This window comes from Phycodurus eques, chromosome 11 (assembly GCF_024500275.1).
Source record: "Phycodurus eques isolate BA_2022a chromosome 11, UOR_Pequ_1.1, whole genome shotgun sequence".
Lineage (NCBI taxonomy): Eukaryota > Metazoa > Chordata > Actinopteri > Syngnathiformes > Syngnathidae > Phycodurus > Phycodurus eques.
The window spans coordinates 16,020,503-16,045,088 of NC_084535.1; the positions used below are offsets into that span (position 1 = coordinate 16,020,503).

General features: G+C 44.1%; 1 protein-coding gene across 2 annotated transcripts in view; it reads left to right on the forward strand.

Moving 5' to 3' along the window:
- Positions 1 to 2,089: 2,089 nt before the first annotated feature.
- The window catches only part of pde10a (phosphodiesterase 10A), an 89,451-nt gene continuing 66,954 nt past the window's right edge, over positions 2,090 to 24,586 (forward strand). For both annotated transcript variants that reach the window (XM_061689876.1, XM_061689877.1), the window contains exons 1-2: positions 2,090 to 2,152; positions 2,679 to 2,819. In XM_061689876.1, coding sequence (XP_061545860.1) covers positions 2,738 to 2,819 — 82 coding nt within the window. In that variant the 5' untranslated portion in view covers positions 2,090 to 2,152; positions 2,679 to 2,737. The remainder of the gene's footprint in view (positions 2,153 to 2,678; positions 2,820 to 24,586) is intronic.

Sequence of the window (24,586 nt, forward strand, 5' to 3'; positions counted from 1 at the left end):
ATAAAGATGATTCTGTCGCTTTATGATCCCTTCATGGTGTTGTCCTTTTTTCCATGTTGTGTGTAGTGGCTGTTTGGTGGCGATTTTAATTTTGATTGACACAAGGTCCGTTTTGAGGCAATAGTTTGATTTTACAGGAAGATTCAGGGGTTTTGAGAATGTAGCTTGCATTTTTGGATTTGTGTTTAAGGTACTGAAAACATGGGTGCAGATTCCAAGAAATTGTGTTTTAGCAATTGTGAAAAGCTGTACTACAAGTACTGAACAGGATTTTTATAATTTTTTATTTTACAAAAGGCATTGCTATTTGTGCAATAAAGATGATTCCTATGGCTTTATAATCAGATCATTTTTCTTTTTCCAATGTTGTGTATAATGACTCGTAGTGGTGTTTCTTCCATTTTGATTGACTCTGTGTCTGATTCGAAAACGTTCGGTTTTGAGCACTGAGTCTGAGATTTTGCAAATGTAGCCCAAAAATTGTGTTTTGTGTTTACAGTATCAAGAAAATGATGGTTGGTTTCAAGAAATGTGTCTTTTGAGGAAAACTGTCATTAAAAAAAAAACGTTTAACTGGCCTGAGCATCGTAAGCATCCTAAGGGGGTTTGCAAAAGGTGCCTTTCAAGTTAGGACCACCACAGTACTGACATTCGGTCCAACCCAAGAGAACATTTGTTTTACCAAGACACATTTGCTTTACCAAGCCACCTATGCTGTGGCATTTATTTCGCAAACGCTGTCAAGAAAAATCGGATTATTGCTGAAGTGGAAAATTTAATACGACACATATTTGAACATGCAGCCAATGACTCAAAGTGTGCAAGTAAGTCGAGGTGAGAGTCTGTAGGAGAGCTATGTGAGGTAAAACAAGGCTGACCCGCAGGAAGCAGAGTCCATTCATTGCAGAAGGTCAGTGCTTATGGACATTGTAACATCCTCCTGAGTCTCACACGTACACACGGACTGACATGAATAGACAGTAAATTAAATTGTGATCATCTGAACACAACCTGTAATGTTTATATATGCATGCTTGCAAATTATGCAGTTGAAGTCTCCTACTGCAACTTCCTTTCTTTGATATTTGTGCAAGTTGTTTGGATTTGTCTTCCATCTCTGACAGACAAACAAATACATATGAGTATATCTTGATGCTGAAAATGCTTCTTTGTAAATAATCATGTATAGTGCAAGAAGGAAGGAAAGCACACAAAAAAAAGGTTCATCCATCATGTTTTTGAAAAATGCATGTAACAAAACATGAAAGCAGGGTATTTCTCTAAACCTAATAATCCCATTATGATCACAATGAAAAAAGCCTCTCTGCCAAAGCAGGCAGCATTGACGCAAGCATGCGTTGACGTCAGCAGCTGCAGTGGAAGAGGGGGGAGGGAGGATGAGAGAGAGAGAGAGAGAGAGAGAGAGTTTGCTTAAAGAAAATACCACCAAAACCCAGCGTCAGGCGTCAGCGAATGCAGCCCTTCACAATTAAAGAATATGTGCAAAGGGGCAGCGACAATTGAATGTTATTCGAAATAATCACACAAAAAAGTCCTCCTGAGATCAAATGTACAGCTATGGGCGTTACAGTGTAAATGTAAACCAGATGTGAGCAAAGGAATATGATCTAGTGACCCTCGTGGTGTGTTCATGAATAAATCAGGATGTCGGAGAATTGAGAGAGCGAGATAAAGAGAAGAGAGAGAGGGAGTGTGCGCGCGTGCGTCCGTGCGTCTTGTGTGCTCAACTGGTGGCGCCCATCTGTGACTTTTTGGGGAAAAGGAGAGACAATGTGTGATATTTGGTTATCGCTGCCTGTGTTTAAACCAATTGGATCAGCCACACACGCACGCAAACCCTCCTTGGATATGATGTCTTTTTTTGAATCATTTGTATTCTCAAGACTTCCAACGCGCATCCTTTTGAAAGACATTTAATTTGGACTTTACCCAACAGCACGACTGATGCGCTCATTATTGTATTCATTCGTGTAGTTGCCGTGTAGCCGGCAAGTACAAGAAAAGGCTACTCCTAGATGGTCCTCGTTACACAATGCGTGTCGGCTCCATTCATGTCACCCTCACGCGTGGATTAGGGGCTTCTTCGTCGACCACGGAGCGTCGTGGGATTTACGGAGCCCTAAAAGTGAAGGTAGAGTACCCGCGCGCGCTCCACACAAGTTCAGCAAGTTTAAACTACAGCAAACTACACGTGACAAGTAATCACACGAATTGAGTGTTTCGTGGATGCCAAGGTTTCGGTCCTTTTACATTGAGCGAGCACTCCTCCATCGGGATATCCAAAGAGTTTCCGTGCGTCATCCACGCCTGATTAGATAGGTCGTCTGACGTCGCTGCGAGCCTTTCGCCGCAGAAATAAATAAAGCGGCCGAACGTTTCCACTTGGGAACCTATAGTTTCAAAGCGACAACGGGCGCCAGTGACGAAATCCCCTTTTCAAGGTTCACGTACAAGTCGGCAACCTCGTGCGTAAATTCGCCGCGCACGTGAGTGACAAATCGCTTCATATTTTTTTTCTTTTTTTTGCACCGACCCGGATCGCGACGAAGTGAGCGGGCCAGACTGGATTACACGGACCGGATTCTTGGAAGGAGGATGCACGCGTCTGAATGAGCGCCTCTCACGGTGCTCGTCACCCCTCTTGTCACCCCACGCAGACCGTTCCACGTGTTGTGTATCCCGCCGGTTGACAAGGACGCCCCGAGTTGGCCAACACATGCAGCAAATGTCGAAGAAACGGAAAAGTCTTGACGATTTGGGATTCGAGCAATCTCCTCTGCAAGGATGCAGCGATCAAGGTAGGAAACCTCATTTCTCCGGGGCTTTGTTCACTTGCATTAGATGAGCGAATCGCCCATTTAATCACCTCCTCTCTCTATTTTCAGATCTTGTGTGTGGCTGCGGATTATTTTCTATAATCTCTTATTTGTCAAGTCACTTTTGATGTTTTTGCGTTTGGAGTGTTGCTTGAACATTTATGGCGCTCTGTGAGTCGATGCACAAACATAAACATCCACATTCTGTAGTGTTATGGTGCATGTGGTGTGAGGTAAAGAAGTACAAATACTTTGTTACTGTACTTAAGTAGATCTTCCAGGTATCTACTTGAGGGTGTATTTTTTGGGCCCGCTTTTCATATTTACTCCCTGTATCTGTACTTTCTACTCTTTACCTTGTCAAAGTAGAGAACGCATTCTGTCATTTCTGGTTGACGTCAGTTTTTTTAAAAATGTTTTTTGATTTCAAACATTCCGCATGGGAAATAACGTAAAGTGAATTCATTTATCCCGTATATACAGTCACCATAATACAACCTTGTGAGTGCGAATGGTTGTCCGTGTCTACATGTGCCCTGTGACTGACTGGCGACCAGTTCAAGGTGTAGTCCGCCTTTCACCCGAAGTCAGCTGGGATAGGGTCCAGCGCCCTGCGACCCTAACCCTGTGAGTGTGGATGGTTGTCTGTCTCTGTCTGTGCCCTGTGATCGACTGGCAACCATCCATCCATCCATTTTCAACACAGTTTATCCTGGTTAGGGTCTCGGGGCCCTGGAGCCTATCCCAGTTGACTTCGGGCGACCCTGAACTGGTCGACTGGCGACCAGTCTTTCTCCAAAAGTCTGCTGGGATAGGCTCCAGCTCCTTTTAAGAAAATGTAATGATATGATAATTACATGAATCAATAAAACCTTTAAGTATAACTACATACACTTTAAATACACTTGACGGACAGAAAGGGAACATAAGGATCCAGTTAGCATAGGAAGACATCTTGAGCTTTGTTTCTGCTGGGATGGTGTTTACTGTTTTAGAAATTGGCCCTCAGGGCCCTATTTTGGTGAACGGCATAAATCTGATACGGTGGGCTGCACAAGACTGTGCCAGAGGCCAATAAACCGGTGTTGGGAATTGGGAGTGTTTCCAGCCCACTTAAGTCACCGGCCAATCAAAGCGGCTCCTCTCATACCCTTCCAATGTGGTGCACTCAGAGCGTTACATGGAGACATCTCTGTGCGGAAGAGGCAACAGACACTGTGAGTGGGTATACGGAATTCCGCTGGAGACTTGCATATGTCAAAAGATCTCAATATCTGTCTGCCTCTGGTCCAATCAAATTCACCAAAATCGCGTTAGACCAGCGGTACAGAGCAACTTTCTGCAAAGGCACACACTCGCTACGCCGGACCGCCCAGCTGGGCACAGCCCCATCTCCCAAATTGGCAAACATATGCAGCTAGCCTCGCACTCACGGGAAAACCAGGACTCACTGGCATTTGTGCGCCACCGCAGATGTGCTGTCTGCAAAAATAGAGACCTCAATGTTATATGTGCTAAAAATAATTGATGCACTTAATTGATTTTGGCTTTTATATTACTCAAGGCAGCATGGTGGTTACCGTGTCTGCCTTACAGAAGTTTCCTCCAGATACACATTCACAAAACATGCATATTAAGTTACATGAAGACACAAAGTTGTCTGTATATTTCAATATGACTTTGAAAGGTTGTTTTTCTATATCTGCCTGGTGATCGGCTGACAACTAATCCAGGGTGTTCTGTACTGAGCAGCCATACACTTGCGCAATAAATAACATTTTCAATTCAGTGGTTATCATTACCTTTTCCTCTTCATGACAAAACCAAAAAACACAAACAAGCCAAAGAAAAAGCAAAAACACTGGTGTGATTGATCCTTAAACTGCTCACTGAGCTGACATCATTGACAGATTTGATCAAGTGCGGTATAATGTCACACATGATGATTGTTTGAACCCCGGGTTACATTTGACTATTGAGGAATATTTTTTTCCGGAAATATTCGGCTGAATTCCAAACTATGTGACTTTTAAGGCACTGTATAAACAAGTGATAACACAGCAGACATGAATACAACACGCATGAATCCAAATAGCGCTGCGCCTTTGGCAACAAGCCTGTTGACATGAGTAGGTGTTTTCAGAGACCCAGTAAAACCTGTTTTGACCCTCTAGCTTTGATAAACGTATTTTCACTTCCAAGTTAGCCTGAGATGTGTTTTTGATTATGTTTTACAAATATTTTCCCACCTTCAAATCTGTATACCCTGACAAATATTTTCTCAATTCATGGGTTTGACTGTTGGGTGCAAAAAAGTGCCCTGCTTGACAATAACATCCATTCTCCGTGTTTGTGCCCTGGAGGCATCTAATTTCTTCACAATACTAGCGCATTATGCTCAAAGGGGACAGGGCGCCTCATAGTGGCTTCCAAACAGTTTATGTCACAAGTCATGTCTGTACAGGCCAGACAGAACATTTACATCAGTGCGTGTGAAACTCATCTAGTGGTGTCAAACTGCACAAAGCAAAATGTCCAGCTGGAGGACGTTGCTCTAGGACTGTATTATTATTTCTGTACACTCACTGGAACTTCTGCATCTAATCAAATAGGATCAAAATTATACTATTACAACGATGTCACTGAGTTAAACATAAATCCTGGTGTGCCATGTATTTGTCATCTATTGTTAGCATTCTGCTTCCTGGTTCATGAAGGATGACAAAAGACATTATGAACATGTAGCCAAAAGACAAAACTAAATCCCATCCATCCATCCATTCATTTTCTGCACCGCCCATCTTCACCAGGCTTGCGGGCGTGCTGGAGCCTATCGCAGCTATCTTCGGGCGAGAGGCGGGTACACCCTGAACTGTTCGCCAGCCGATCGCAGGGCACATACAAACAAACAACCATTCGCACTCGCATTCACACCTACGGGCATTTTACAGTCTTCAATTAACATACCGTGCATGTTTTTGGGATGTGGGAGGAAACCGGAGTACCCGGAGAAAACCCACGCAGGCGAGATCGTATTTGAACTGTGAGGCAGATGTGCTAACCAGTCGTACACCGTGCCGCCTTAAAATTGAATCCTCTATTAAAATGTAATTAATTATTCCTTGGTACATGTGTCATCGTTTCACAAACTTTTGCTAGAGCTTGTTTAGTGTGTGTTGATACATACTTCATGTCTCGCAATATATGTCAGAAAGGTTCCAGGATTTGTGTGACAAAATATATATTTCAAATCCAATTCGCAAACTACAAGTTTTCCTCGAGAACTTTCCCAGCCTTCTCTGCCACTTGGAAAGATTCTTCCGGTATCCTCCGCAGCTCCGTCATCACGGCCATCTTGATATCGACATCTTCAAAACAGTTACCCTTGATGATCCTCTTGAGCTTTTGGAAGAAGAAGAAGAAAAAAAAACACAGAAAGAGCCAATTCTTTTGAGTAGGGGGTTGCTCCAGCAGGGTGCTGTTCAGCTCTGCCATGAACTGTTGCATTGTGAGCAGCCACATTGTCATGGTGAAACAGCCACAAGTTGTCTTGTCACAATTCTCCCTTTTTCTCACGCACTGAATGAAGCAAACACGGCAGGATCTCTATGATGATGTGCTGGTTGATCATCTGGCCCAGATTGAAGGGGGAAACTTTTAGTATGTGTTTAAAATGACTTTCATGAAACCAGGCCTGGAACCTTTGTGACACACACCATAGGCTGCTACTCCATTTGTATAAGAAGTATTGCGAGGTACTATTGTTGGTATCTGGTCAGTCTCTTCTCCATTGCTGTGAGTTAGTTTTGATTGATGTGTTTAATGCAGCATGGTTTTAGCAGTTTACAAACCCATCCGCAGATTCGGACCAGAAAAATTGAATTCTAAATGTGAACGTACCCTGAGACGCACAATCAAAAGAAAACTAAGATGACCAAACGCTTCCTTTTGCAATTTTGTGCTTGAATAAGGCTCACTTTTGGTTGACATTGTCAGAGATGTGTTAGTGTAGCAATATTTATTTATTTATTTGTTTATTTTTCCTTGTGGTTGTGTGTAACTGCACTGCACCATGCTGCAAACTGCTTCGCCAAGATGCAGTCACGAACTGGGCAAATTGTGCATACGGTATGTACTTAATGTGGCCAGTATTTGTACAGCACAGTTCAGGATTCAACCTGTTCTGTTCTGTGACATTTGCGTCACAGGGTTGGAGTCTTTCTGGGCCCGCACCCAAGTGAGAGTTTCCTCTGGCTAACACAGAAGGAGAATACTGGCATTTCCTTGCCACGACTGTGCCTGACATCTGTGACCACTCAGGGGGTGCACTCCCACTCAAGATGTTACTATCTTGAATTTCACGGTGATGAAATACAGATAGAAATGTGGGGTTTCTGCAAATTTGCCATATTGGCACTTTGTTGTCATACTTAATACATCCTGTATTTTGACTGACAGCTAACGACACAGTAGACCGTGTGTACTCATTTATCACCATCATCACTCCACATTGACAGCTGTGGCCCACATGGCTGCTTATCAATGATTATCACTGAGACAAGTAAATGCTGAGATGAACACATGCATTATTATGAACTGTGACCCCCCCCCCAGGAATATGGAATCAGATGTACTGAGCTCCAGTACGTGCTGAGTGTCGTCTGTGTGCACTATTTGCTGATGAGTTTACATGCATAGTCACTGATGGTGCCCGCGGTACACTCGCCTGACTTTGGTGTGGGCAGCGTGGGTTCAGTTGCCACTCAGTGACGGCGCGAATGGTTGTCCATGTCTATATGTGCCCTGGGACTGACTGGTGACCAGTTCAGGGTGTAGTCCCCCTTTTGCCCGAAGTCAGCTGGGATAGGCTCTAGCGCCCCGCGACCCTAACCAGGATAAGCGGTGTTGAAAATGGATGGATGGATATCTGACAATAAAACTCCCCCTCTCATCCTCATTCTTCTTCTAACTCCTTCCATTTTGTTTGAAGACAGATCAACTCACCTGCTGCATTTTTATCGTGCTTAAACCTGATTGGTGGGTCTACAATTAAGCAATCATTTGTTCGGGCAGCTGATGGCTGTGTTTAACTAATTGGCTACGTGGGCTAATTTGACAGTTAGCACTTTGGAATTGCAAGGAAATGACATCATGACATATTTTCATGTCTATTGTGTACAAGTGTGTTTAGTGTTTTGTAAATCAGTGTGTGTGCTGTTTTGCAAAAAGTGTGAGGCTAACATTGTGCTTATAGCGGTACAAATCTGGGCTGATGTTTTGCTGCTTGAGAGTAAGGTTTTAATAATTGTGTAATACTTTTGATTTTAGTTTTTATGCAGTCAAAAAAATAACACTACTAAAACAGTATACGTGTAGGAGTAATAAAATTAAACACAAAAATATTGCACATCTAAAAAGTGTTAGTCTTTAATGAAGCATTGCACCTTGCATACAGTCTTATTTAGTGTGGCGTGTGTGTGTGTGTGTGTGTGTGTGTGTGTGTGTGTGTGTGATATTCACGACTTTGTCACTACTGTCTTTTATCCGGGTAATTATGCTGTGAAAATTAGCAGTGTGCAGACAATGATACAATTGAACATATAGTGCTCATCAGGTGAGTGTTTAGCTTTAAACTGCAAACTAGTGGTCTTGGTGTGACTTGCAGGTTACTGTTTGAGCGCTGAATAGAGAAAAATGTTACCCTTGATGAAACTGCCGACCTTTTATAACCTCTTTTATCTCATACAATGACTCCATCGCGATGCTTAAACTGGATCAAAAATAGACACTAGGTGGCGCTAGAGTATTAAAAAAGGAGCAACTTGAGGGAAGTATCCTTTGGGGCAGGCGTTCACTGAGTGATAGTTTGTGAGGGAAATTTAAGGAGCCACTCCCCTAAGACGACACAGAACATTTTCAGCATTTTATGACACCATGGCCATTGATTTTCAATTCTTAATGTCAGTAAAATATCTTGAAATATTGCCAGCATGCGTCTCAAAATGTAGTCAACATTTAATTTAACATTTAATAGTTAATTGTGATTAAGAATACAGAAAACAGAAATTGTGAGACACATGCTTTTCATTGGACAAATGATACTGCATGAGTGGGGTGCATGGCGAGTGTTTGTGTGAGTGTGTCAGCTACACTTTATCCATGTGTTATCGGTAAACAAGGAGAGCTGACGTCTGGCTGCCCGTCTTATTTGGCAGACACACTGACAAGTCTGGACGTCAGTGGCCATATTTTTCACCTATGATTCATACACACTTTATTTGGCTTGTGATGTGGGCTGCTGCAGGCATCCGGCCGGCTTCCACTGGTCTTCTCAACCACTCCCTCATTTCTTGGCACTTGACATCTTGAAGGTCTTTTTCCTCTTCAAGGCCTACGATGAGCTATTATCAACATGTGGAGATTAGTGCTCTTTTTTCAGCGTCTTTCTATTAAATTCTTAATGTCACTCACTAGCCTTTTTCCAGAGAACAACACAAACATTTAGTAGCCTACAATGCCTTTTTTTGTATTAAATTAAGGGGATTTCAGACATCAGTTCATGTTTGAATTTCCTTCATAAGCGACATAAACTTTTGAAGTCAAAGTTTGCTGGCAGCTGTAAATTTGTAACACTGCTATGACACAAAATACATTGTAGTCCTCTGACAACTGGCTCATCACCAAATTTTTAATGATGCTTATCTCTTGGATATACGCTAATTTGATTTTGTAAGATGCATTTTCTTTTACTGAAAATTCAGATTAAAAACTACAAATAACACCATGATACAGTCTAATAATATTTAACTTTTATTAATAATAATCTTTCCTGGAGCTGCAATTTTATCTAGATCCATGTTAAAATTCTACAAAATGTTTTCATTTCCTCAGGTGTGAGTACAATATTTAGAAATTATAAAATAACTGTTCTAAAAGGTCAAGGGTCAAGTCAACCTCTTGATATAAACATAAATTCTTGATAGAAATATAGGTGATTTTAAAATAATAACAAAGGGCAAGTAGAAAATGAACAAAAATTATATGGTGGGGGAAATGAATTAGAATAATTGAACACAGTTTATGATCTTGGCAATAAACATAGACAAAGAGGACAGTTGAGGAAAAAAGTAACACTCTCAGTGCATCTATTAGTATTCCTATGCTTGTGTGCATTATAGTCTATCCATCCATCCATCCATCCATTTTCTGAGCCGCTTCTCCTCACTAGGGTCGCGGGCGTGCTGGAGCCAATCCCAGCTGTCATCGGGCAGGAGGCGGGGTTCACCCTGAACTGGTTGCCAGCCAATCGCAGGGCACATACAAACTAACAACCATTCGCACGCACAGTCACACCTACGGGTAATTTAGAGTCTTCAATTAATGCATGTTTTTAGGATGTGGGAGGAAACCCACGCAGGCACAGGGAGAACATGCAAACTCCACACAGGCGGGGCCGGGGATTGAACCCGGGTACTCAGAACTGTGAGGCTGACGCTCTAACCAGTCGCCCACCGTGCTGCCATTATAGTCTATGGTCACTGTTAAATACTCTGATCACAGCAGGAACATTTTAATGCTAGGATTAAAGTTAAATTTAGTCTTAGTGTGTCCACGTGTGAGTTAAACAGTCACCTGACACAATCACTTATCATACATACAGATGGGACATCTTTCTGTGACAAAACCAGTGTGTTTTGTGTGTATGTGTGTGCGCACGTGTGAGTGTGGTTAGTGGTTTGAAAGAGGCTGACAAACGTCTGTCATATTTGCGGCATCACGTTGATGAAAAAAAAAAAAATCAAAAGATATTTCAACCCACAGGCCACTTGAAGTTATATTATGTGAGCAAATGTAAACGTATGTAAATTAGCACTCGTGCCCAATTGTGTGTCTTCTTGTTGAAGGAACACACACACACACACACACACACACACACACACACACACACACACACTTGATATTGCACATCAGCGAAGCAAATGAAGTATTGTCAACCACGTGCTTCGTCTTCATCGTAGTCTTCCTCTCCAATTACACATGCAAAAATCAAAAAATCTTGGTCACCGTTGAGCACTTATACAAATAGACAGGATTTGTATTAGCGGGAGACGCATGAGTGTGTGTGAAATTAATTTTGTGCTTTGGCATATTACAATAAGCATCAGGGATGGGCATTTGACTACATTTCCTTGACGACTATGATGATTGATTCATTGCTTTCGGTATTTCATTATTATTTTAATGGGATGGTAGAAGCTTCCTCTGAATGTTCTCAACTCCTCTTTCCATGCAGGTGATGTATTGAGTAGATTAAGAGCTTGCCATAGTGTCGCTGTAGCCCAAATTTCAACAGCTCATGCCATGTTTCTCGTCACTGGAGACTGCAAACGTGTTTAGACTGAATGAACAAGACCTCTGCTGGTTGAAACATTTCAACAATCAACTCCACAACTGATCAAATTTTTAAAACCATAAATCGATTATTGTGAGTTCCCCAATAGTTATTGGCGTACTGATGTAAGAAATAATTTGTCATGCTTTTATTATTACTGTAGGTTACTGTAAGTGAGGCGCATAAAACATACTATATGTATCGTATATCAAGTTTCAAAGTTAAATTGCTGCCCTTTAGTCTAATAGTCTCAACAGATCATAACGCATCATCATCATGGAGAGTACAATACTGTACATTTACATATAGCCAGCAGCTTGTTTGTTGACAAGCCACATCACTAGGTTAACTCCGGCACAATGTCATTTGATTCGTCATAAATTCATTTAGATATTGTAATAAAAATGGTTTACCCAGGCGTGCAAAATGTACTATCATTAATTTCATCCTGTTCACATAATTGGCTCAGCCCAATCATATTCAATAAAAGATTAATAGATTTGGTGCATTAGTGCTTCTCAAACCCGTGTGACATAGCTTTAGGGTCAGCAAAATAATTTGCAATAAATTATTATGTCGTACAATTAAAAAATAAGCGAATATCTAATTCAATGGTTAGCATTTGCGATCAGCATTAGCGCGTGATCAATTACCATTTTAGGTTAAAAACAAAACAAAACACTACCATTCAGGTCACTCATACATCATGTTACATGTACATTACACATCTAATAGTGTCTTAAAAATTACCTACAGACAGACGTTCCTCTGTCGTTTCTGGCAAAGTTTATCAGTGGTCCAACACTACGGCCGTCTGCAATAAATGTCTGTGTGAAACATTGGTTCCGGCAGGGCAAACATGGTTCTTGGCGGAACTTATTTTTCTTTTTTATTTCTTGGCAGAAATTCAGCGTCAACCTATTTTTGAAGTCGACCTAGCCGAGTTACTCCATTTTTTTCCCCCAGCCCTAGTTAAAAGTATAATTAAACTCTCTAGTCACTTTTTTGAAAAATAGTCCCTAAAGGGGTCGAAAAAGTCGCTAAATATACTGCCCAAATCACTATGGGATATATTCTGCCATTTACGCATCTTTTTTTGCGTGCCTGATTCACATAGCTTTCACTTACGCATATTCTCCCATTCACTTCATCCAGAACCACTGTGCATAACCTGTGATTTTGCACACAACCACCAGCGTGGCATGACTCATTGCAGTCTAATGCTGTCTGTAAATCATGGCACATAAGGTTTTCCTGAGACTTGTGAATGTCATTCAAATGCATTTGAAAACTATAGCACACTTGAAATATGAAAATACATTACGTAGCAGATGTGTCGTCGCCAGTGGGACGTTTGTGCCGTTGACGAGCACATCGCTCTCTCTAAGACGCTACACTTTTAAGTAACATTTCAACAAAGCTGTCATAAAAGTGTGAGGGAATGTTAACATTTGTTTGATAAAAAATAAAATAAAACTACTCACCAATTAATGCCACCACATTTGTCAATATTCACAATTTAAAATACTCACCATTGTTCATTGTGAAATGTTCACTTCTGTTGGGTAAAAATTATATAGCTAGGACAGAGAGACGTGTACTGCTTTACTATGGTATGGTATGCTAATAAGTTCCATTTGCTGTGTTATGGCCATCACATTTTCCTCAAAAAAAAAAAAAAAAAAAAAAAAAGCCAAAGACAATGGTGGCGTTAATCTATTAAATTCTCATTGAGGTGAAGTCTCATGAAAGTGTGTTTGCACCTTGTATGACATCCTACAATTGTGGCCTTGTTTTCCCAATGTATTTATTTTACAAATATTGTGTGACCAGGGAAATTTGACTTTGTACCTTCCACTGCACTACAGAAAATATATATACTGTATTACAAAAATAACTATTAGAGAAATCCTCCATTCCCTCACTTTACTTCCAGTGGAATAAATCACACAAGGCTGAGGTAATTTAAAGGTCATCAAAAGGTATAGTGCATGTGTAATGCACATGAATTCCGTTCTACATCATGTGTGCAACACAGTGAGACACGGGCATAATTAGTGCCAGCTCTGTGACGTAGACAACGTGAGGCCCAAATGGCTGCTGTGAGTGGCGGTAACAGCATCTCCTGCTTGAGCCTGCCTGCCCCTGTCTCTGACTTCATTTCCTCTAGCTCTGACGCAGATACCCACCCTCCCCCCACCTCTTTCCCAACATGCACACACGCACACACACACACACACACACACACACACACACGCACACACACACACACACAGCCGAGCCCCCCCTTCTCTCATCATGTTTTTTTCTCACTCATTTGATTCTTTTATTTATTTATTTATTTTTTAAAAATTCAAATGCTAAGCATATACCTGAGTGGTGTCTGTCTAGCCAAGCTTCGTCTCTTGCTTTCAAATTGTAAACCACGTCATGTGCTGCCCTGCAGTACCGTTTTTGGAGCCTGGATGGCGCCTTGCGCCCTCTCGCCCTTTCTCTCTCCCCACCCCTCTCTCTTTCATCACTTTCCTCCAGCCGCACACCTGTCTCCAATCAGCCCTCGTCACCACTGACATATAAGCCTGCCTGTTCCCGGAAATCCTCGCTAAAGTATTGCAGTTACTTCCAGCGGTACCACGGCCCATTTACCTCATGTAAACCTCTCTATTCCTCGTTCCCTTTTTGACTCCTGTGTCTCTCCTTCTTCTCAGCGTTTCCCCCCGTGTTCCTGATCCACGTCATTCCTGCCGCCAAGCCTGCCACCTGTCCTCGCCACTGTCTGCCAACCCACCTAGGACCACCTCAATTACCTTTCCTAAATAAACCGTTCATCATAATCTATCTGCCTCCCCCTGCTCTTGGGTCCAGCTCCTCTCTATATGTGACAGAGTACTTCGGCCATTATGGACCCAGCAACCTCTGAGGCGCTTAAGAACGCACTCACCATCCAAGGCGCTCACATAGGAAGTCAAGAAAAGACTGCAAGAAATCATGGAATCACTACACTCCTTCACGGAACAAGTATCCCTGCTTTCCTCGAAGATGCAATCCGACCTTCCTCCTGTAAGTAGTACTCCTGAGCCCGCAGCCTACGAGCCACCCCGCTTCCCGTACAAGGAACCTCATGTCCCTCTGCCCGAGCCCTACTCCGGGGACCTCGGTGCATGTAGCCAGTTTTTACATAATTGCTCACTCGTTTTCAATCTTCAACTGTACAGTTATCCCACCGAACGATCCAAAGTAGTATATGTCACTAACCTCCTCTGTGGCAAAGCAGCAAAATGGTCCACTTCCTTATGGCACAACTCCTCCCCGGTACTCCATTCATTCGATTCCTTTTCCTCCGAACTCCGTGAAGTATTCGATCACCTCGTTCAGGGCAAAGAAGCCACCCGTCGTCTCCTCACGCTCGCTCAGGGTGCTAAATCCGTAGCGGAATACTCCATTGAGTTCCGTATTTTTGCGGGTGAATGCGGGTTGGATGATGCTGTACTTAGGGGGATTTTTTTTCCATACGGCCTCCCTGAACAACTCAAAGACGATCTCGTGGTTCGGGATGAGCCGAGCTCGTGTTCCGGGATGAGCCCTCCTCTCTCGAGGATCTCATCGCCCTTTCCATCCGTCTGGACAACAGACAGCGAGAGCGAGGCTCTGCTCGCGCAAAATCTTTCCCACTCCGAGCACCACGCCATCAGTTTCTCACCCGCTTCCTGCAGTGTCTACTGCACTTTCGTCACTCCCTGTTGCACCCGATGAGCCCATGCAAATTGGTCAAACACGTTTAGATCCGCAGGAACATCAAGCATTGTGTCATCCAGAGGCTGTGCATTTACTGCGGTCAATCTGGTCATTTTATTTCCTCTTGCCCTGTCCGACCAAAAGACCAGGCTCACCGTGAACCAAGAGCATCGTGGTGAGCCAAACCTCCGTTCCCTTTAGCTCTCCCTCCCATATGACCGTTCCCGCTTGCATCATATTTTCTACTCATAACACACTCATTACTGCCCTTATTGATTCCGGGGCCAATGACAATTTTATTCATGAAGATATAATTCACGAGCTCCAAATCCTTGTCCAACCACTTCCGTCCCCAAAAAAACGTCACAGCCTTGTATGGCTGAGTCATTTCCCCTGTCACCCACCAAACATTGCCTATCACGCTCCTCATTTCCGGTAATCACAGTGAAAACATTTCCCTCTTTGTCATTCCTTCCCCTGAGACCCCCTTAGTTCTTGGTATTCCCTGGCTCCAAATTCATAACCCCGCCTTAGACTGGACTCCTTTATCCATCACAGGATGGAGCCCTCATTGCCATTACCACTGTCTGCTCTCTGCCATTCCACCCTCAGAAGACCCCCCCACCCTTTGCCGCCCCAGTGGACCTCTCACAAATTCCCGAAGAGTATCATGACCTCATGACCAGTATTCAGCAAGGACTTGGCAATCTCTCTAACACCCCCACCCCCCCACCCCTTCACCCGCATCGCCCATACGACTGTGCCATTGACTTCTTGCCGAGAGCTCCACTTCCCACCAGCCGACTGTTCAATCTCTCCCGTCCGGAGAAAAAAGCAATGGCGGATTACATCAGGGACTCACTGGCTGCTGGACTCATACGACCCTCCTCGTCTCCGGTCGTGGAAAAGAAAGACACCACTCTCCGCTCATGCATAGACTACCGTGGATAACATAACTATAAAACAACAAGTCACTGCTACCCATGATTGACCCGTCCTTTGAACCCCTTTGTGAAGCTCAGATTTTGACCAAATTGGACCTCCGAAATGCCTACCATCTCATCCGTATCCAAGAGGGGGACGAATGGAAGACCACCTTCAATACTCCTCTCGGAAATTACGAGTACCTGGTCATGCCATTTGGCTTAAACGCCCATGCAGTTCACCAATCATTTATTCATGACGTCCTCCGTGACATGCTCAACTGGTTTGTGTTCGTGTACCTTGATGACATCCTCATCTTCTCCCGCTCCCCCGAAGAACACCACATGCATGTGCGCAAGGTCCTCCAGCGCCTTCTGAAGAACCGCCTGTTTGGCTCCTCAGTACATTTCCTCGGCTACATCATTGCGAAAGGAAAACTACAACCGGACCCCACCAAGATCCAAGCCATCACCGACTGGCCCATCCCCACAACCCGGAACCGCAACGCTTCCTCTGATTTTCAAACTTCTACCGTCGATTTATCTGCAACTACAGCAAGGTCGCAATGCCCCTCACCAGCCTCACATCCACCAGTTCCCCCTTTCAGTGGACCCCGGCAGCCTCCCATTCTGCGCCACCCTGACCCCTCCCTCCTGTTCGTGGTGGAGGTTGACGCCTCGGACTCCGGAGCTGGAGCTGTCCTCTCGCAGCGGAACCCCATGACCCAGAAACTACACCCCTGTGCTTTTTTTCCCCTGTCGCCTATCCCCTGCGGTGAGGAATTATGACGTCGGCAACCAGGAGCTGCTGGCCATAATTTGGGACCTGGAGGAATGGAGGCACTGGCTGGAGGGGACTGAACAGCCATTTCTCATTTGGACAGACCACAAAAACCTCGCTTACCTCTGTTCCGCTAAATGTCTCAACCCCCGACAAGCTCGCTGGTCACCATTCCTGAGCAGGTTCAATTTCAGTCTCTCCTTCCGTCCCGGTTCCCATAACACCAAGGCAGCTGCCCTGTCCTGTATTCACTCACCACCCTCCAGCTCAGCAGAACCCGAACCCATTCTCCCATCCTCCTGTTTCATTGGAGCAGCCACGTGGATGATCGAGCAGGTGGTCAAGGAGGCTTAAAAGAACCAACCTGATCCCTAGACCGGGCCTCCAAACCACCTGTTTGTACCGGATTCTGCACGTTCTGAAGTCCTGCAGTCCTGAAGTCCTCTAAACTCACTTGTCAGCCTGGCATCACCCGTACTACCCAGTTCATCCAGCAGCACTTCTGGTGGCCAAGACTCATCAAAGACACCCGTGAATTCATCCAAGCCTGCTCCAGTCTGCGCTAGAGGGAAGTCTTCCCATCTACCCGAAGCTGGCCTATTGCGCCCCTTGCCGATTCCAAGCCACCCTTGGTCTCACATCGCCGTGGACTTCATTACCGGCCTGCCCCCCTAAGAAGGGTAACTCAGTCATTCTCACTATCATTGATCACTTTTCCAAATGTGTCCATTATGTGCCCCTCCCCAAACTCCCGTCCGCTCTTGCATGTGTTCAAACTCCATGGTATCCCCATCGACATAGTCTCCAATAGAGGTCCCCAGTTTTCTTCTCAGGTGTGGAAGGAAGTCTGAAAGGCGGTGGGCACAGCAGCCAGCTTATCCTTGGAGTATCATGAGCGGGCCAATGAATCCCTGGAATCAGCTCTCCCCTGTGTGTTCGCACACAACCCCTCCTCATGGAGTACATGCCTCCCCTGGATCGAATACACTCACAACTCCCTCACCAGCTCCGCTACCGATATGTCCCCGTTCATGTCTTGCTATGGTTTCCAACCCAGACTATTCAAAGTACAGGAGCAGCCGGTGGCAGTTCCAACCGTACAGGATCACCTCCGGAGAGTGCAGGCCGTGTGGGAGGACGTCTGGGCGACGTTTGCCCGGTCCGCAGTATGTACCAAGCAGCGTTGTGGACCGTCATCGCTCCCCTACGCCCGAATACAAGGTGGGTCAATCCGTCTGGCTTTCCTCCCACTTCAAACAGAGTCCTGTAAACTTTCCCCTTTACCAAAATCATCAATCCCACTTCCGTCCAATTGAAACTTTCACAGTCCTTGAAAATTCACCCCACGTTCCACGTTTCTTTGCTTAAGCCTGTCTCCACCTGCGCCCTGAGCCCTCCGGCTGAGCCTCCTCCGCCCCCCCCCGGATTATTGACAACCATCCGGCCTTCACGGTGTCGCGCATCCTCGGTGAGGCCTAGCGTTAGGGGGTCCCAGTACCTGGTCAACTGGTAAGGGTATGGGCCGGAGGCTTGGATTTCCCGGAAGCTCATCCTAGATCCCTCTCTTTTGGATGACTTCTATGCGGCTCAGGATGCCGGGAGGTGGCCGGTGGGGTGGGGGGGTAATGTCATGTGTAGCGTTTCTGGAGCCTGGATGGCGCTTTGAGCCCTCTCTCTCTCTCCCCTCCCCTCTTTCTTTCATCACGTTCCTCAAGCCGTACACCTGTCTCCAATCAGCCCTCGTCACCACCTACTTATAACCCTGCCTGTTCCCGGAAATCCTCGCCAAAGTATTGCAGTTACCGTATTTTCACGACCACAAGGCGCACTTAAAAGTCTTAAATTTTCTCTAAAATGGACGGGGCGCCTTATAGTGCGTGGCACGCCTTGTGTGGACCGAGTTCCAACATCTATAAATGTTGTTGTGTGATGAGAGCTCTGCTTGACTTCCCCCCCCCCCCCCCTGCTGCTTATACAGAGGAAAAGCAGACGTGGCTGAGGACAGCATGTGGACGTAAAGGGGGAAGGGTGCGTGAAGGAGGACGCTAAAGCCACGCCCCAGTAGGTATATAGCGTCGGGGTGTGCATTGTGCAAAACATCAATTTGGCTAAGGACCCCCCTGAAATGACACCTACGAAGAGACGAGTTTACGAAGCACAGTTTAAACTGCAAGCTATCAGTTACGCGGAGGAACATGGGAATCGAGCAGCCGCGAGAGAATTTAAGATCAACGAATCCATGGTTCGCAAGTGGCGGAAGCAGGAAGACGAAGCTGAGTTTCCGCAGAAACAAGGCGAGGTGGCCCGAGTTGGAAGACCAACTCGAGCAATGGATTAATGAGCAATGAACAGCCGGGAGAAGCGTCTCTACAGTCACCATTCGACTGAGGGCAATAACACTTGCAGAAGAAAGGAAAATCGAACATTTTCAACGAGGTCCGTCTTGGTGCTTTCGTTTTATGAAACGGCGCCATTTATCCATCCGGGCAAGGACTACCGTGGCGCAGCAACTTCCAGCGGATTACAAGGAAAAGCTGGCGTGAGAGCGATGGATGACAGATGGCGAACACAGCTTTACTAAGACTAGGAGGCAGCGCCTGGTGAGTTACGCCACCATATGTGAATGGATTGGGGATGCTTGGGCTAACGTGTCTGTTTACACTGTTGTTCGAGCTTTCGTAAAAACCGGCCATTTCTGAGGAGCCGCACGGCAACGAGACTGACTCCAACGAGTACTAGAGGGAACCTGGCGTGTTTGATTATTAACTTGCCCAGCTGTTCATTTCAGATACAGAAGATGAGGACTTTGATGGATTTGTGGATGAGGATTAATCAAAAAATAACATGAGGACATTGTTAAATACTTCAATAAAGCACAACCGAACTCAGTTTTTCTCCCACTGCCTTTTTAAAAACATTGTTTTAGCGTGCAGGCATGCTACCGTATGTTTTAAGCTAGCGTATGTTTTACCATGTCTGCGCCCAATAATGCGGTGTGCCTTATGTGTGTGTTAAATACAGAAATAGACCCTATAACTGAGACTGCGCCTTTTAATATGGTGCGTCCTGTGGTCGTGAAAATACGGTACATCCAGCAGGTACCACGTCCCATTTACCTCACATAAGCCACTCTGTTCCTCGTTCCCTTTTTGACTCCTGTGTCTCTCCTTGTTCTCAGCGTTTTCCCCCGTGTTCCTGATCCACGTCATTCCTGCTAGCTGCCTGTCCTCACCACAGCCTGCCACCTGTCCTCGCCACTGCCTGCCAACACACCTAAGACCACCTCCATTACCTTTCTTAAATAAAACTTTCATCATCTATCTGCCTCTGCCTGCTCTTGGGTCCAGCTCCTCTCCATACGTGATACCACATTCTCTTTCATTCATAATTGTGCTGGTAGTGTAGTGGACGTGCAATCTTCTAAGTTAAAAAAGAAGCCTAATACCTCACAAAAATGTAATTGTGCGTTTCTTAAGGATTACCTAGCTACACAAATTTAAGGAAGTTATCTGTATTTATTTACAATATATATATTTATTTATGTATTTATTTATCTATATATCCATCCGTCCATTTTCTGTACCGCTTACCCTCGCTAGAATTTATTTATATTTATAAGAACATACATCTATAGAGTATGATATTGAACAACACAAAACTATAAATTTAATGCTGGATGCAGAATCCACCATATCCCATAAGGCCTCACGATGCAGAAAACAGTGCCTCAGAGAGGATGTATCACCCTACACCAAAGTTAGCTGCCGTTATCCTCCTCACGTTGCCATAAAAGGCAACCCTTCGCTTGATCAGCCTGTTTCCTGTTGACGAGCCTGCACTGCCTGCAAGTCATATTAGTTAGATGCATCATGCATGTAATCGGTGTAACCCTTACACCCCCAATTAGAATGTCAAGCATGCAGCATCTTGCATCTAGTGCAGTCACAAAACAATAACCCCAACAGTGAAATACTTTTTGGTAAAATTATTCTTTATTAATTTAATTTTCCCGTGCTAACCTCTAAGTTCTATGCAAAGTCAATTTCAAAATGAATCTAATTAGTAAAATAACATTGTAATATCTAAACTTGATTTGAACACTGAACCTCAGAACTGTGAGGATGACTTGCTAAAACTACTGTTGCTGCCTGTTTTATAATGTACTGTGCTATTAAATGTGTACTAAATGTTTGGTTTCATGGCATAAATCAAGGCATCTGCATTATTATCCTTCTCTTATCACTAAATGGTTTCTTCATATTTGTCATCCACAAGTGTGTACTATTTTTTTTTTTATTATAGCAACATTATAGGCAGAATTATGGTACTCGTGTGTGCATTTTGTGTCCTATTCTGTCAAGTAAAAAAAAAAAATCCAGAGACCTTACTAACACAGTATACCACAAAGAGGAGTAGAGCCAGGCAAACTGACTGTTACGTAATGTCAGATATACTGTTGCTGACAAGAGGGAGAAGTGTAAGATGAATGCCTCTCATGTCCTAATGGCGACTTCGCAGTAAAATCCAAACAAAGATGTTGAGAACATTGAGTTATAAACAAAGATGTCATCTTTTCTCTGGGGCCTGTGCGTGTGTCTTCTCTGGGTGTGTTTCATTTACTCCAGTATGACAGCCACTCTTACAAGGCAGCTACTTTAATGATGTGATCTGATTTGTATTTCCATTAACCTAAATTATGTACTTATCTCACATTTGTCCTAATGGATCGCGGTGCACAGTGACGTCCATTGACGTCACAGTGAGATGATCCGCAGTACAGTCGCATGCAAATTTGTCCACGTCGGCCTTTGTGGTGTAAATGTAGAGCTGCTACTTCTTCTTCTAATGATTGCATTTTCAGACAAATGAAGAGTGATCTGCCACTTGGTTGTCGAGCTAGTTAAGAGCCAAGCTGTGAAGATGTGCATAGCTTCCTCAGCCCCCCAGGGACCCTGTATTTTCATGGGCCTGCCTCTGACGTCAATGCGCCGGCTGTCCTGTGGATTGTCAGAACAGACTATTCAATTGGGGGGAGGGGACTGCATGTCTCTGTGGTGTGTGTGGGCGTGTGTGCATGTGTGTTTTGCGTGTTGTGTGAGAGAGTGCCTGTATGCCTCTATGACCATGCACCTCACATCTCAGGCCTGTGTGCGTGTGTATGCAGTGCACAAAAAAAGCACCTACATTTCCTTGAATTGCAAATGTACTTAAGTGGATAAGGTCGGTAATAAGGGGGTAGGGGACAAATGTGAGTGTGTGAACAAGCACACACGTCTGGGGATGCTGGGAGACAGAGGTTGTAGTCATCAGGAGAATGTTTGTTCAAAAACAGCCGAGGGGGCAGAACGTTTCATCATGGCCGCCGACCACTTTGAGTCAGATGGTGATCCCATTGTGGACGCGAGTGCTGCTATGACCAGAGGAACGACTCTATACATATGACAGACAGACAAACATATTGTAGATAGATATTGTACTGGCGATAGATAGATCATGACTTATGCCATATAGTAAAACACCATCCTTAAAAAAACACGAATGTGGCTAACTCTCTTTGGCCCAACTCTCTCTGGCCCTTTTTTAAGAGCTTTGGATGACTTCACTGGGGGATCAGATAGGGAGTTGTGGCATCTCTTGTGATCTCCCACATTTCCCTTTAGGTTATTCATCCAGAACCGTTTCACATAAACTCATGAACGGCCAGTCACGAACTTTACAGGGAACATTTTAAATCATTTGTTTTCTATTTGAATCCAATTAATAAGCTATTTGAAAGCCAGAAAGAGCTCTTCATCTATTCTTTTTTGGTTTTTAATCGATATCCTGCTTCGAGTGACTGAGAGTGTTGGGGTTTTGCTCGTCTGACTTCAGTGCACACAGCGTGAGTTTAATTCCCACTCAGTGACAGTGTGAATCTGTGTGTGAATGGCGGTCATTCAATGTGCCCTGTGACTGACTGGTGACCAGCCCATGGTGTAGTCTGCCTTTCGCCTTAAGTCAGCTGGGATAGGCTTCAGTTCCCTGCAATGTTAATCTGAAATTAATTGGAAAGCCCCCAAGCCAATAGATACATTTTGCATTCCTATAAGTACCGTATTTTCACGACCATAAGGCGCACCATATTAAAAGCGGCACTCAGTTACGGGGTCTATTTCTGTATTTAACACATCCATAAGGCGCACCGCATTATTGGGCTAGTAAAACATACGCTATCTTAAAACATACAGTAGCATGCATGCACGCTAAACAATGTTTTTAAAAAGGCAAACTTAGTTCAGTTGTACTTTATTGAAGTATTTAACAATGTTATTACGCTCGTTATTTTTTGATCAATCCTCATCCACAAATCCCACGGCGCTCGCAACTTCACTTTGAATGTCCTGTTTACACCAATGTCCAGCGGTTCTTCAAGCCTCCCGGAATGATGGCAAGCTCCGAGTTATTGCACTCAGTCGAATGGTGACTGTAGAGACGCTTCTCCCGGATGTTCTTTGCTCATTAATCCATTGCCCGAGTTGTTCTTCCAACTCGGGCCACCTCGCCTAATTTCTGCGGAAACTCAGCTTCGTCTTCTTGGCACCTCCACTTGCGAACCATGGATTCGTTGATCTTGAATTGATCTTGAGTTAATCTTACTCGATTCCCATGTTCCTCCGCGTAACTAATAGCTTGCAGTTTAAACTGTGCTTCATAAGCGTGTCTTTTCGTAGGGGCCAGTTTCGGGGGTCCGTAGCCAAACCGATGTTGTTTTGCACAATGCACACCCCGGCACTATATACCTACTGGGGACATACCTTTAGCATCCTCTGTCACGTATACCGTTCTCCCTTTAACGTCCGCATGCTGTCCTCAGTCACGTCCGCCTTCCTCTATATAAGCAGCGTGTCGGCAGGAAATGCTCCCCGTCAGTCAAGCGGAGCGCTCACCAAAGTCACACAATAACATTTACAGATTTTGGAACCCAGTGCACACATAAGGCGCGCCACATTATAAGGCGCCCCGTCCATTTTGGAGAAAATGTAAGACTTTGAAGTGCGCCTTATGGTCGTGAAAATACGGTACTGTATAAAGATAAGTTAATCATTGGTAAACAAAAGTATAACTACTCAATGTTAGCAAAAATTTCCACAAGATACGTAACAGAGAGGGAACTGGAAACCGTTTATTGTCTTAGCATGTTCTCAGCTACATGCTTTTTACGTTAAGCATCTGCTTGATTGAATTTTTTTTTTTTCTGCATTGTATTATTTATGATGATTAAACCACATTTTTTTACTATTAGTGTGTATTTTTCCTGTAAATTGGTGGAACTTCAAATTTTACCATTTTAAAGCATTCATTCAACTTGGTATTAAGGACACTGAATATGTTTGTAGGTCGCATTTAGTTGCATATGGAGGCAAATTGTTCAAAACAACTCAGTACGATGCAGTGCAGTTCTAAAAATAAATATGTTAATTATTATTACCTCTCTGACTGTCAAGCAAAACTAAAGTGATACACTGACTTGCAAGGTTTTCAAGATAAGACCCATTGCTTGGCCGACTTTTTGTTGTGGCTTGCGAACAAAAATTTAGGATACGAGTGCTAGATGGTAGCAGCGAACGTAATTCAACTTACTTCACAACAAGAAGCAATGTGGCCAGTGACCAAGTCATGTACACCAGAAGGAGCACGGGCTGGAACAGATGAATGGAATTTACATTATTTTCAATGGGGCAACAGATTAGAGACAACAATGTTTTGAGGTACGTGGTCATGTAATGAATTAAACCCGTCACTCAAGGAACCATTGTATATTATTTGTAAAGATAAGTTTTGTTTACCACCAATCCCTCATACTTTTTTAACCTTCTCCCTATATTGAACATCCATCCATCCATTTTCTGAGCCGCTTCTCCTCACAAGGGTCGCGGAC